Source organism: Thalassophryne amazonica, chromosome 2 (assembly GCF_902500255.1).
Source record: "Thalassophryne amazonica chromosome 2, fThaAma1.1, whole genome shotgun sequence".
Taxonomy (NCBI): Eukaryota; Metazoa; Chordata; class Actinopteri; order Batrachoidiformes; family Batrachoididae; genus Thalassophryne; species Thalassophryne amazonica.
The window spans coordinates 129278300-129293068 of NC_047104.1; the positions used below are offsets into that span (position 1 = coordinate 129278300).

The following is a 14769-nucleotide window of genomic DNA, read 5'->3' on the forward strand; positions in this document are numbered from 1 at the left end:
TGTTCCCTGTGAAGTTGAAGACCCTGGCACTAACAGGACTAGACTTATGTTGAACACTCGATGGCCTATTTTGGTCTTGGGTAATAAGCCAGAATGCCTCTGAAAAATGCACAATAGATTCACAGCCATTTTTATTCATAATCATTACGTAACGGCCAGAACTAACTTGTAGCTGCATGAAAGTCACTCCGCCTGTGTCCAGTTACAGTTCATTTCATGCTTACACTGGTACACGCAGTGAATCCAAGTAGCTTTTTTTGTATAACTGCAATATGGTTTAATTTGGCTTTCAAGTCAAATTCTTGTACATATGTCCTTATCCACCTGTTTGTAACCAGATTGAATTTTTTGCCACAGCCTCAACTTTACCTAAACTCTGGGTTTTTAGTGAAGCTTAGGGCTAGTGGCCGGCGATCACCTTAGTATTTCCTGTTTTTCTTGTTGTTTAATGCTGACAAATTATACTGTATTTCTTGTCTTTCTGATGCCTGATTCTGTTTTTTCTCTATGTTTAAGGTGCAGCTCCATCCAGAGATGGGTGTGGTATTTGTGCTGGAGACCCTCCTGTCCTGTGCACCAACAGCATTTCCTGTATATTCATTTTGTGAATTGTTCTGTAATTTATGTCTGTAGCATGGCCCAAGCAGAGGGTCACCCCTTGGAGTCTGGTCTGCTTGAGGTTTCTACCTTGCTAAAGCTTATAGTTAGGGCTGGATCAGGTAACCCTGAACCATCCCTTAGTTATGCTGCTATAGACTTAGACTGCTGGGGGGTTCCCATGATGCACTGTTTCTTTCTCTTTTTGCTCTGTATGCACCACTCTGCATTTAATCATTAGTGATCGATCTCTGCTCCCCTCCACAGCATGTCTTTTTCCTGGTTCTCCTCCCTCAGCCCCAACCAGTCCCAGCAGAAGACTGCCCCTCCCTGAGCCTGGTTCTGCTGGAGGTTTCTTCCTGTTAAAAGGGAGTTTTTCCTTCCCACTGTAGCCAAGTGCTTGCTCACAGGGGGTCGTTTTGACCGTTGGGGTTTTACATAATTATTGTATGGCCTTGCCTTACAATATAAAGCGCCTTGGGGCAACTGTTTGTTGTGATTTGGCGCTATATAAAAAAAATTGATTGAATTGATTGATTGATACCTTAGAAGTTTTTCCTTACCATTGCTGCACTGGGGGTTAGTAAGGTTAGACCTTACTTGTGTGAAGCGCCTTGAGGCAAGCCGCATTGCTGATTTAACTTCTGCTGTGTTTGCACACAGAGCCATTTACAATTATTGTTAATCCATGTGGCTCCATCATTTGTCCACAGTAAACTACATTCCTCCACCAGACGCACTGGCTCCCGGTAGCATAACGTAGCTTAGCTTAGCATGGTTCGATGCGGTGGCACAGCCCACAAACATGATCAGTTCTACGCTTTCAGGAGAGACAACAGGCCTTTTTTTAAATGTATAATTTCTCCTGGCCACAAGAATGGAAAGGATAGAATCCATGGTCAGATCCATATTTTGAAGACCATTCCCACATTGTTTGACTTCATTTCTGCAGTCTGTCTGAGACGCACTTAAAAAAAACTCTCACTTTCCTCCTCAAAATCTTATCTTTGTGAAAACTGTCCACCTAATAAAAAACTGTTGCTGCTGCATCCTCCCGAAATACACCTGTTCACCTTTTCAAAGTATTCACAGTATTCAAAGTCCACAAAAAACGATTATGAGCTGCAAAAAATTCCCATTTTCACAATCACTTCAATAAAAACAGCAAACTCATCTGAAGGGGCGGTCCCTAACGTGATGTCACAGAAGTCAAGATTCCAAGCAGGCTTTCAAATCTGAGGGTTTATCAGCGGCAGATGACTGTTTGCCCCATAAACATACCATTGTATAGCTGTTTAGCCCTTGATAGTGTTGGCATTCTAACGTAATTCAGGATTGATTATCACCATTTTTATCCTGAATGCATTGTGGAATGCCAAGACCTCTAAACATGGAGTTCAGATTGAAAAATACCAGAGGTCTCCTTCAGCCTGTAGTACTAACCCCATGGTCGTGGCAGTCACTCGACACAAATGCTATTTGTTGTTAGTAGTTTTAATGTGTTTTTATACACAGTTCCTTGTGATTATCAGGGGAGGCATAACTTTAAATCAGGCAGTGGGTGAATCACTGAGTCTGCAAAATTTCTGAAAGTAACTATGATCTACTACATATTCACCTCTGAAATTTTCAATTCTTGTTGATTCAGGCGAGGACCTGTGAACTTCTTATTTGTTTTGGGCCATGTTGACAACTTAACATTCATTCATTTTCTATACACCCTTACTCCAGTCAAGGGTCCATTTGGGGGGTGGGGGGGGGGGGATAGAGCCTATCCCGGTAGTTTTGGGGCGAGAGCCAGTTTACACCCTGGACAGGACAACAATATATCTCAGGGCATCTTTTAACATGTTTTGTTCTATATTAGTTTAAATAGGAATGTTTGCACAGTGGGGCATGCATGGCCTTGTTCAGGTAGGCACGTGTAATGTAGGCCTTTTGTCTGAATGCCATTTATGAAGCCTTGCTGCTTATCACCTGGTCTGAGTGACCACTAAGACCACTTTTGTCAAATAAACACTGTGTCATATGTGGTATAGCACTACATAATGTTGTTGACTTCCTAGTATGTTCTTTTGGTTTCTTCCTTTTTCCTCCATATAGTCTTGACCCAAAATACATAAGCATACCACATGGCAAATGTCAGCTGTCCACAGTTTCTCAGTGATTGAAATTGTACGCATACACGCACCGAGAACTTTTAGTCTTTTCTACATTCTGCCACAAGCAGGTGCTTATAATTTTAGACATGCACAAACAGAGATGTTCGTGGAAGACTTCAAACGCAATACACTTTTCAGTCATGGTACTGGCAACATGAGACTTAACTAAACTGACTAAACCAATTGAACTACAAAATACAATAAATCAATAACACTAACACTGTTAAACTAACATGAACCATAATAACATGTAAAACCCCAAACTCCCATAGTGCATTGCAGCACAACGTCCATTGTTTACTGGTTAGCTAAAATTGCTAATTTCTCCAAAAATATTAGTCCTGTCAACTTTCCGTTTTGGCAGTGTTCATCCTTGACCCAAAATACATAAACATAACAAATAGTAAATGTCAGCTCTCCCTAGTTTCTGCATGATCAAAGCCATATATACACACATACACAGAAGCCACTTGGCTATTTTATTATAGATTATTATTTGTTGACTTGTAAATGTATTATTTTGTTATTATTATTCATTGACTTGCTACTGCTGCTGTTTGCATGGGCTTCCAGCTAATAGAGGTGGATGGCTTAAAAATGTTTTGCATTTTCCTTTAATTGTAGCTCTTTGAGGTAACTCTAAAGGAACATAAAGTTCACCAAATTCAGAGACTCATTCAGACATAGTTTGAGGGACCTACTTTTATCATTGTTGCAGTATAGTCATTGTTGAACCAAGTCACAGTAAGAAACATGAAATGTAACTTTTTCTGAGCGGCAACATTTTTAACTTCAATAAAATCTGTTTGTAGCTGTGACCCAGCTGAATGGCAGAAGACGAATGACTGTTTGTAATTGATCTGAAGATAAATCAGGACATGCTGGTTCTGGCACTCAGTCAAAAAGGACAGCACATGGTGTACTTTAAGTTGCCTTCTTCATACACATTTATTTTGTTCATGTTACTCTCTGCAAGCAATTTTTTTTTTGTAAGCACAGCTCTTCCTAAGCTGTTTGGTTGTTTTCAGTGAAACTTCACACCATATGAGGATGTGCATGAAGGAAAATAGTTCTGGCATGACATCTTTGAAAGACAATTGTAATTTTTTTATTTTATTTTTTAATATATACACCATATTTGTTAATTACATAAGCAAAGGATGACTAGTTTGATGATTTGAGCATTAGGAGTCTCCAAATGGTTCAAAATGCTGCTGCCAGTCTTTTGACACAAAGCAGAAACTTTGACCACATTACACCCATTTTGGCATCCCTTCACTGGCTTCCTGTCCCAGTGTGATCAGATTTTAAGGTTCTGCTACTATCCTATAAAATTGTTCACGGACTAGCTCCTCCCTACTTAGCTGACCTAATTAAACTCTAGGTACCGGCCCGGGCTTTGCATTCTCAGGGTGCAGGACTACTTTGTGTCCCTAGGGTGAATAAAAAGTTTGTGGGTCACAGAGCTTTCTCTTATCGTGCCCCTGTTCTGTGGAATGATCTCCCTGCATCAATAAAACAGTCACATTCTGTAGAGACTTTCAAGTCCAGATTTAAGACACACTTATTTTCCCTTTCGTATGGCTAGCATACTTGCATTGTATGTTACTATGCTTTTTACCCTTTTAAATTCATTTTATTAGGAAACAGAGTATTTCTTCTGTTTTAATTTGCTTAATGCTGGCAAATTATACTGTAGTTGTTGTCTTTCCGATGCCCGATTCTGTTTTCTACTCTCTGAGTTGCGGCTCCATCCAGAGATGAGTGTGATGTCTGTTTCTGCAACCTTCCCGTCCTGTGCACCGGCAAAATTTCCTGCATATTCATTTTTGTAAATTGTTTCAGTAGCATGGCCCACGCAGATGGTCACCCCTTTGGGTCTGGTGTGCTTGAGGTTTCGTCCTCAAATCGTCAGAGGGTGTTTTTTTTTTTTCCTTACCACTGTCACCTGTGTGCTTGCTCTGGGCCCGGGGTTGGTAAGGGTAGACCTTACTTTGCTTTTGTTGTGATTTGGTGCCATATAAATTAAAATAAACTGAAAATTGAAATAAATGCAAGCAGCTGGAATGCAGTTATTGGGACGTGAAAAGAAGCCAATGAGACAGTCTCATTTACAATTATAATAACTCATTTTAAATAAAATGTATTATTATTGTTGTTATTACTATTATTATTATTTTTGTTATTATTATTATTGACTTGCTACTGCTGCTGTTTGTGTAGGCCGAAGACAGGCTTCCAGCTGTGGTTGGAGGAGAACAGGAAGCATATAGTTGCTGACCACCCTGACCTGGAGGAGACTGACATCATCAAGGAGGCCATGGGGTGTTTCAGGACCCTGTCAGCAGAGGAAAGGCTGGTATGAGACCATCACTATGAATACTACTCCTAATAATAATAATAATACATAGCACCTTTCATATAGAAAATGTGGCTCAAATCGCTTTATATCAACATAAGTAATTTAAAACAGTTATGATGACAGTGTCATCAATTATAAAGGAAAACACATTTAAAAGTTGCAAAAAGTATGAAAATGTCATCAGGTCTTCCACGCTGACTGGTTTAACAAAGCGATCAGTTGGAGTGAAACATTTGAGGAAAAAAAGGCATTTTAACATGCAGGTAAAATGTGTACATGGAGGGGAAAAAAAGTGTCTCACTAATGTAAAAGTTTTTGTTTGTTTGTATGTTTTCCATGACACGTACCAGTGAAGAGTGCAGATATTAGGGTGCCACAAGTTTCTAATTTTTATTGTTCCCTCACCCCAGATTTGTTCATAATGTGAAAAGGAAAAAGCTGACAAAATTAGGGTGCATTATAATAATATTTACTGGTAAATAACAGCTGTTTTAACATAAACATAACAATACTGTAGAAATCCTGCTTCTGCGCTGCAGAGAGCAGTTGATTACAGACCCAAGGATGCTTAGTCGCCATCTTTGGATGGTTTTCCATCGTTTTGTAAATTCTTGCCGTCTAAAAGAAATGCAGGGCTGTGAAAAATCCGTGGATCCGCAAAATTCCGCGGATTTCATCATGGGGGGAGGTGTTAGTGTTTTTTCTGTAATCATGATTGTCACTGAGTTTTTAAAATGTTTATCGCAAAGTGTTCTTTTTTTAAACGACATCGTGCAAGTTTTATAAGACCGCGGCAGTCCGCGGACACTGATAAAAATCAGTGTCCTCTGAGGAAAAAAAAGCCTGACTGTTGCGACAGTTGTTGTAAAGCGAGACTGGTTGGTTGCTGCGGCGACGCTGTGTGTCTCCTGCACATAGCTTAAGCTAAAGGTAGCATGTGGACATCACAAACCTTTAGAGCGCTAAAGTTTTTAAAAGAAGAATTGTGCAGCATGTCTCTGTCACGGACCGATGTCGGACAGAGAGAAGATGGCGAGAAAGATTGTTTGAAAAAGTTATTCTTATTTAAAGTCCTGGTTAGCAACCCATTAAATTATTCATGATTGTGAGTCTATCTGTGCACATGCGGTAATAATTACTGGTCACAAATGTATTTTATTGCTAATTATTAGTGACTGAGAAACCAAAGTGTTTTAACCCACTGAATCAATATGAAGCAATTGTGTTGGAATGGTTCAGTGTTTCGAAGCATTTGATGCAATTAAATATGGCGACATCTGCTGGGCGATCTGTAACATAGCACTTGCATGGAACAATGAAACAGTAAGGGACTGTTATGACCATAATTGTACAAAATGAAGGGGATTTGGGGACTTCAATGGGGTTTTTTTTCTTTTCAAAACAAGATCATTTCAGCAGTGTTAAGCTTGAGTCTTTTCCTCTTCTTTCCAAACAAATGTATGCAATGAATTTTCTTTCATGTGCTTCCATTCTGCTGTGTGCAAGTGTAATACTGAGGAAAATACAAGTATCTGATTGTTACTCAGTATCTGCATCTACAATCGACATTAACGCTTGTCTGATTGTCTGGGACAAGTGTAAACTGTAATTGGAAAAGCAATAGCTCTAAATTGTTGTCAGACCGGACAAGTTGTTTTCTCATTTACATCACGTCTCGTCAGTGGTGGGCACAGATAACCAAAAAATTAACTTCGATAACAGATAATCGTATAACTGAAAAGTTATCTTTTGATAAAGATAGAACGATAAACCACCCAAAAATGTATCGGAAGTTACAGATAACCGATAAATTCCAGTATTGTCTCTGGTACATTTGCAACTACTAATAAACTGAATTTGAGTTTTGACACCACGATCGCTTCTGGTGGCATCAAAAGCGACAACAAACCCAAACAATGAGCCCACACTTCTGTCTTTGAACATCCTGCCCCCTGATGGAAGTTCTTGTTTACTATATGGCTTCCAGCACAGCAGCAAGCTGAGAGCAGCCATAAAGCCCAGCTCTCTACCAATCACAACACTCCGGTCAGGCGGAGGTCTTGGAAAATAAAGCAGTGCTGACTTATGGTTTTGATTTATAAATAGTATTAATACCGATAGAATAACTCCATTAATGTCAATTCTGTCATTTGTACAAAGTTAAAATATAACATATATCTTTTAATGTTGAATAATGCACTAATTCTGAGGTTTTGTAACAAACAGACAGATCGCAAAGGATTCTGGATAAAATGTGCCTCTGCTAAACACTGATTGGTTCAGTCATTATGTGAACCAACGCGTTAATGTGACGTGTGTTGGTGTTTACAGATAAATGTGCTTATGTAAAATATTCCAATTTTTTATTTGTAAAAACAGGCGTTTTTACGGAGCCCTGGAAGTGTCATCGCAAAATGTTTTTCATGTGGAGAGAATGTGTGCACGTTTTATGATGTTGTAAAACGTGCACTCAATATTGTCTTGACACATAAGTGCTGGCTATTCGCCCTATTGACATTTCAAATCCCACAAAACCTCGGAGAGGTCGCCGCGCTGCGAGATCTCAGTAACATTGAGAACTGCATTGAGACACTCTGATCACGCTGCACTTTAACTGCTGCACACAGACAACACCATTAACATCGCAACATAAAACTGTTTTATATTATGCCTAAAACTCTCGTGAATATATTCTCTGGGTTTATATTGTGTTTATTTTATGTAAACATTGTTGTGTGTTGGGGGGTGTGGCTGGACATTTTGGTGTTCTTTTCTTTTCTTTGCTCTCCAGGTGACATGAAAACTGATTTGTCTGGAGAAGGTGCTGGCTGAAGAGTCCTTCACCCTCATCAACATCATGTGCAGCACCTGTGAATGGTGCTCACGTGCAGTCTTAAAGACTTTCAGCTGAAGCAGATAATTGGATGGCGTTCTGCATTTAAGTCATGTGTGATTCAAGCAGAACGGCCGGGAACTCGACCTTGTGATGTTCGTTTGTGAGACGCTGAGGACCGCGCCTGGGTTTGACACATCAAGCCCGTGAAGGAGGAAGGGTGAGGGACACATGCTGTCAGCACACATCAGAGGTGATTAAGTATTTGACTAATTGTTGATAGTAACTTGGTATTTTGTTACGCAGTATAATTGAATTGTGCAGCTTGCTTCTCACTGCTGTGGCGTGCGGACAAGTGATCCTCCACCTGTTGTGAGAAGCTGCTCATTTGCATAAAGCTTAAAATACAGACCTGAATGTGTTGCTGATAGTGTGTGTCTTTTGAAGGATATTAGTTGTAACTGCTGACTTACCTCACCCCTTCTATCCTTCGCAGAGAGTGGGTTTGTCGTGTCCACCTGGGGGGTGTTTGGCGGTAGTGGTGAGTCCAGGAGCGCCGGGCTTCGATCCTTTTGGGCGCTGGAGAGTGTGCCAGCCTTCACTCCACCAGAAGGAAGCTATTTTCGTTTTTACACTTTATTATGCACCAGCGGGTGAAGTAAAGAAATTGTTTTTGTTATTGGAACCGCTTTCTGGTTATTTTAGCGCTGGGTTCCGTCTGACGCAGGTCCGCTCCTCAACCCGCGTCGACACATAACAGTAGTTCCCGGCCATTCCATAATGGACCCAGCGGCAGAGGCGGTTCCTTTTGCCGAAAAAGTTCAAGAACACTTGGAGAAAATATGGGAGCAATTACAGCATCTCGCAAACCAAATTAAACAAACAGACGCCCGTGTTATGGAGCTTGCAGCGCAAGCTGATCCGCTTCCTGCTGCTCCAGCTGCGGCACCATCGATACCGGTGCAGATAACTCCGTCACCCAGAGATTTGGCGTCCGAACCGATTATTAGTCATCCGGTGAAAACGAATACCGTTGCCCAACGGTTGCTGAATCTCAGGCAGGGGAGGCGGAGTGCGGCGGAGTATTCCGTGGACTTCCGGATTTTTTCTGCTCAGTCAGGTTGGAACGCCGCAGCTTTACGAGGAGTGTTTGTAGATGGGTTAAATGAGTCATTAAAAGACAAGCTGGCAGTCCGTGACGAGCCAAACGATTTAGATGAGCTAATATCGTTGGTGATTCGTCTAGATGATCGGATGAAGGAGCGTGGACGCGAGAGAGAGCGGCCATCAGAGCGGGTTTTTTCGTCTCGGGGCTTTCCCCGACACAGAGCTGGGCCGCCTCTTCTTCGCCCCACTGAGGCTCCTCCGATGGGACCTCTGGCTCCTCTTGCTGATGAGCCCATGCAGCTCGGACGAGCGGGGATTACTGTATTGCCCCGACGTATAAGCGTCAAGAAAATAATGGTGACGTATCTCCAGGTGTTCTGGGACAGGCAAAATAACACACACAAAAAAAATAAATAAATAAAAAATCTTGTATGGGTTAATGTTTTGTTTTCTTTAAATAGGGGTTATAATTTGTTTGGGGAGTCAGAGGCGTGTCTGGTGGAGTGAATGTTAGGCGGTTAGAAGCCCGTCTGGGCTCACTTAATTGTTAATTTTTATGTGTTTTAGGTATTTCTGTTTGGGTTGTTGGGTTGTTTTATTTTGTTGTTTTTTATTTCCCTACATCCCTAACCCCAACCTCACTTGCCCCAACACCGTTCGTCTTGTGGGTTGTGGGGTGGTGCAGGTTGGTCACACTGAGCGTTCTCAGAAGACCTCTGCACCTGGGGGGGGGGGGGGGGGGGGGGGGGGGGTGTTAGGGGCGTTTTTCTTGGTTTGGTTAGGGCCCGGTTCCACTCCAGCCTCGGTGAGCCTTTGTACCGTTTGTCATTGGTGTTGCCAGGTTGTGGTGCAGCGGAGACATACCTCAGTCGGAGGGGTGGGCCGATCTGTTGCCGTTCGCCATTTCGGTAGTTCCACCCCTCCCGAGAGGCTGGGGTATGGTCGAGGTGGGGCACCGGACGTATTTCCGGTTTTCCGCTGCGCCTTGGGGTTGGGTTAGTTTTTCCTGTTCCCTTCCCCGGCTTAATGTTTTGAGCCGTTTGCCATAATGGAGCCGCCGAGGGGCTCTGGGAGGGACCTGGGGTCTTTCGGGGTGCTGGGGAAGGTAACAGGGTTTACGGTCGTTTTATATCCCCCCGGGTTTGTTTTTGGTAGTCCTCCGGGGGTTGGATTTTGATTTTGTTCTGTTTCCTTCCGGGTTCCACCTCCAGGGTTGATGTGACGGTCCTCTGGGGGGGAATTGGCTTGGGGCTGACTAGCCAAGTGTGGCCGGGTCTGGGCTTCCGGGGTTGTGGGGAGGGTACCTCCCGGGGTTGATGGTATGGTCCTCTGGAGGGCGCCGTTTGCTCCATGTACACCTGGGGAAATTTGTGGGATTCTGGTTCTGGCTGTTCCTCCTGGAACTGGCGGTAAAGGCCAGTTGGGCTCTGCAGGTTGTTCTGGGGGGGTTGTTTGTTATTTTTCTTTTATGCATTTATGTTTGTATTGTGTTTGTGGGGCTGTGTTGGGTTTTTGCGTTTGGGAGTTTTTCTTTTCTTCCCGGGGTTAGATGGGACGGTCCCCTGGGGAGGTTTTGGGTGGGTTTTGTGTTTTTTCTTGTGTGTTGGATTGTACTGGGGCCTGTTTTGGGGTTTTTGTTGATGCCAGCCGGCCTTCCAGCTGCGGTGCCCTGTCCTGCTGTCTGTGGTGGACCTTAGGAGCGTGGTGCTGTCTGCTTCCTGACGAGGACCCCGGAGGGAGGTGCTGTTCTCGGGCCTGGTCTGTTCGGTCGCCGGGAGGCTTCCCGTTAAAGGGGGGGTACTGTTGTGTGTTGGGGGGTGTGGCTGGACATTTTGGTGTTCTTTTCTTTTCTTTGCTCTCCAGGTGACATGAAAACTGATTTGTCTGTGGAGAAGGTGCTGGCTGAAGAGTCCTTCACCCTCATCAACATCATGTGCAGCACCTGTGAATGGTGCTCACGTGCAGCCTTAAAGACTTTCAGCTGAAGCAGATAATTGGATGGCGTTCTGCATTTAAGTCATGTGTGATTCAAGCAGAACTGCCGGGAACTCGACCTTGTGATGTTCGTTTGTGAGACGCTGAGGACCACGCCTGGGTTTGACACATCGAGCCCGTGAAGGAGGAAGGGTGAGGGACACATGCTGTCAGCACACATCAGAGGTGATTAAGTATTTGACTAATTGTTGATAGTAACTTGGTATTTTGTTACGCAGTATATTTGAATTGTGCAGCTTGCTTCTCACTGCTGTGGCGTGCGGACAAGTGATCCTCCACCTGTTGTGAGAAGCTGCTCATTTGCATAAAGCTTAAAATACAGACCTGAATGTGTTGCTGATAGTGTGTGTCTTTTGAAGGATATTAGTTGTAACTGCTGACTTACCTCACCCCTTCTATCCTTTGCAGAGAGTCGGTTTGTCGTGTCCACCTGGGGGGTGTTTGGCGGTAGTGGTGAGTCCAGGAGCGCCTGGCTTCGATCCTTTTGGGCGCTGGAGAGCATGCCAGCCTTCACTCCACCAGAAGGACGCTATTTTCGTTTTTACACTTTATTATGCACCAGCAGGTGAAGTAAAGAAATTGTTTTTGTTATTGGAACCGCTTTCTGGTTATTTTTAGCGCTGGGTTCCGTCTGATGCAGGTCCGCTCCTCAACCCGCGTCGACACATAACAAACATGCGAGAATGATCACTGGCTGTCTGTTATTTTCAGTGGGAGCTGCTGTGAGCGACAACCGCTTCCTGTTCATGTCGTTCTGGGGGAAAGTGAAGTTTGCTTTTTAACGTCTTGATTATAGTCCTTTACAACACTGTTTGTCCTCTTTGTTCCAGACTAATATATATAATATGTCTGAAATTCGGTTTGCGTTTATTAAATTCCACGCAGATTAAACGTAACAGACACGGATTATTTGTTATAATTGTTTTAGCAAGTTTTCAGGGTATCATGTATGCAGTCTCTTATTAACGTGATGAAAAGCATAAAAAAATACATTTTTGTAGTATAATATTAATTTACAACTGTCATCGTGTTGATTCTCTATATGTTGTTGACTGCAGCGACTCTCTGGCATGCAAGGGATTATGGGATACGTCAATAGGGCCAGTAGATGGCAGTAGGGACCTTGAAAACTTGCCAAAACAAAATTCCAGATAATCCGTGTCTGCTACATTTAAGATGCGTGGAATTTAATAAACGCAGACACAATAACAACGTCTATAAACCTAGAGAATATATTCATGAGAGTTTTAGGCACTAGAGTTTAATGCTGTTGTCCGTAGAGCCTGATCAGAGTGTTTCAATTGCATTTCTCATGTCGTGAACGTACTGAGATTACCCTATCCTACCCATAATCGGGGGGGGGGGGGGGTTTAGTGTTGTACTCTTTAATCGTGATCGTTACTGAGTTTTTAAAATGCTTATCGCAAAGCTTTCTTTTTTTTGTACGACATCATGCAAGTTTTATAAGTCCGCGGACACTGATCTGTATGTTACAGATACCAATCAGTTTCCTCGGATCCGCGGAGATTTGCGGAGGAAAAATGCCACTCAAAGCCTGGCTGTTACGACAGTTGTCGTAAAGCGGGACTGGTTGGTTGCTGCAGCGACACTGTGTTGCTCCTGTGTGACGCTTAGCTAAACGTAGCATGTGGACATCCCAAACTTTTAGAACTTTCAAGTTTTTAAAAGAAGAATTTTGCAGCATGTCTGTGTCATGGAGCGACATCAGACATAGCGAAGATGCCAAGAAAGACGGTTTGAAAAAGTGTGATAAGGACAAGAATCTGAAATTGTTGCTGACTTCATCAACACACCTGAAAGATAAATGGGAAAAGCAAACTGGTAAGAATTTTTTTTCTCTCTGGAAAATAAACATTGTGCTGTTCAAACAGGATTTCAGAAAAGATTATGTGCTTTTTTTCTTTCATTAATCTAGACTTTCTTTCATTGAAAAAAAAAAAAGACGTGGTTTTGAATGAATTTAGGCTACATGAATTTACACAACAATGTAAATTAGTTTTTATTAATGTAGACTTTTTTCATGGGAAAAAAGACTGGCTTTGAGTGGATTTACAGGAATTTACACAAGAATGTGTGGCTTTTTACTATAAGGTATGTTATTGATATTTTACCCTGATTCTTTTAAATATTCTACAAGCTTTAGCTGTGGTTTTTGACATGGTTCAGTCTTCATGAATTTCATGTAGTTTAATTATTCTGAGTTAATGCATAATTTGGTTTACAATTAAAAGGAAAATCATACCAGGTCCTACTTCCACGTCGTATTCTGTTATTTCAACATGATCATTGATGGTTCAAATGAAAGGTTGAATCTAGGATCATTTAAATATGCACTAATTTTGAAATTTGTTCTTCCAGGAGATGTTGAAAATGTATCAGTAGATGAAAATTTAATTTGATTTCTGGGGCCCCACAAGGCCCTAGACCCCGGCTCCTGGGGAGCTGCGTCCCCCAGACCCCCTGTGAATTTTCCTCGGATTTTACAATTTTCATTTCACAGCCCTGCATAATGCACTGCTGGGCACAGCATATATCCACACTAAAACCTTAAAATTAGCGCATTACTTTAAAACTAAAACATATATCTGATATTTTCACTTTATAAAACTTCAGACATGACATTAATTTAAATAACTTGTCCAACATTTAGTAGTAGTTGGTTAAAAGTTGAACCATAAGTTAAAAATGTATGACTTGGGTGATATTGCCCGTGTATCAGTATGGGGTTAAGAGAAATGACTTTTTATTTTTTTGGGACCAGTTCTCCTTTGTCTACAGAGGATAGAGCAGTTTCTTCTTAAAGCAGCTCTTCTCTGTTTTGCAGAGGGCAGAACTACACATCAGCTACGAAACATTTAACAGGTAGGTGCTCAACTGATTTTAAGTTTTATAAATATTTGTAGCTGTTCAGCTTTATTTACCACGTTATCGGTCTAAAAATTATCGAAAAATTTATCACAAGATAATTAGTCCGATAATCGTTTTTAAAGTTATCTAAAAAGATAATCCGATAATGAAAACATTAGGGCTGCAACAACGAATCGATAAAATCGATAAAATTCGATTACGACAGGCGTTGGCAACACATTGCGTCATCGATGCGTTGTGTCGAGCGATTATGGCGCCAGAAACGACCAGTGCACAGAGCAGATCAGACGCTGTTTTGTAGAAGAACTACACACTTATATGGCAGAAGCAAGTAGACAGAAGAAAGTCAAGACTTCAAAACTGTGGGAGCACTTTACGTTAACGCAAAGACGTTTGTTAACTGCAACATTTGCAAGTCGGACCTCGCATGGCACGGGAGTACGACGGTAATGATGCATCTCAAACGAAAGCATGTCGGAGTCATCAACGAGGAAGGGGAGAGCTCAGTGTCTGGGCAAGCTAACAAATCTTTATTTTTGTTTAAGCAGTCGTAACGTCTCAGTATGACAAGTCAGGCAGTGATATGAAGCTAGTCAGGCTCAGGCTGTCTGCGCATCTCCCAGAGCAGTGAGGTGAGGGGCAGAGTGAGAGAAAAAGAAAACAGTAACAGCACCGACAGTTTTTTATAAATGTTGTCAAAGTCCGACCATCGACATTAACGCTTGTCCGATTGTCCGGGACAAGTGTAAAATGTGATCAGACAAGTAATAGCTCTAAATCGTTGTCCGACTGGACAAGGCATTATTTTTTTTAATCTTTTTTCT

The 14769-nt window shown here is 42.1% G+C and overlaps 1 protein-coding gene across 2 annotated transcripts in view; it reads left to right on the top strand.

Moving 5' to 3' along the window:
• Positions 1-14769, top strand: part of wdhd1 (WD repeat and HMG-box DNA binding protein 1) — a 104217-nt gene that overhangs the window by 66434 nt on the left and 23014 nt on the right. For both annotated transcript variants that reach the window (XM_034193164.1, XM_034193165.1), the window contains exon 24: positions 4983-5118. In XM_034193164.1, coding sequence (XP_034049055.1) covers positions 4983-5118 — 136 coding nt within the window. The remainder of the gene's footprint in view (positions 1-4982; positions 5119-14769) is intronic.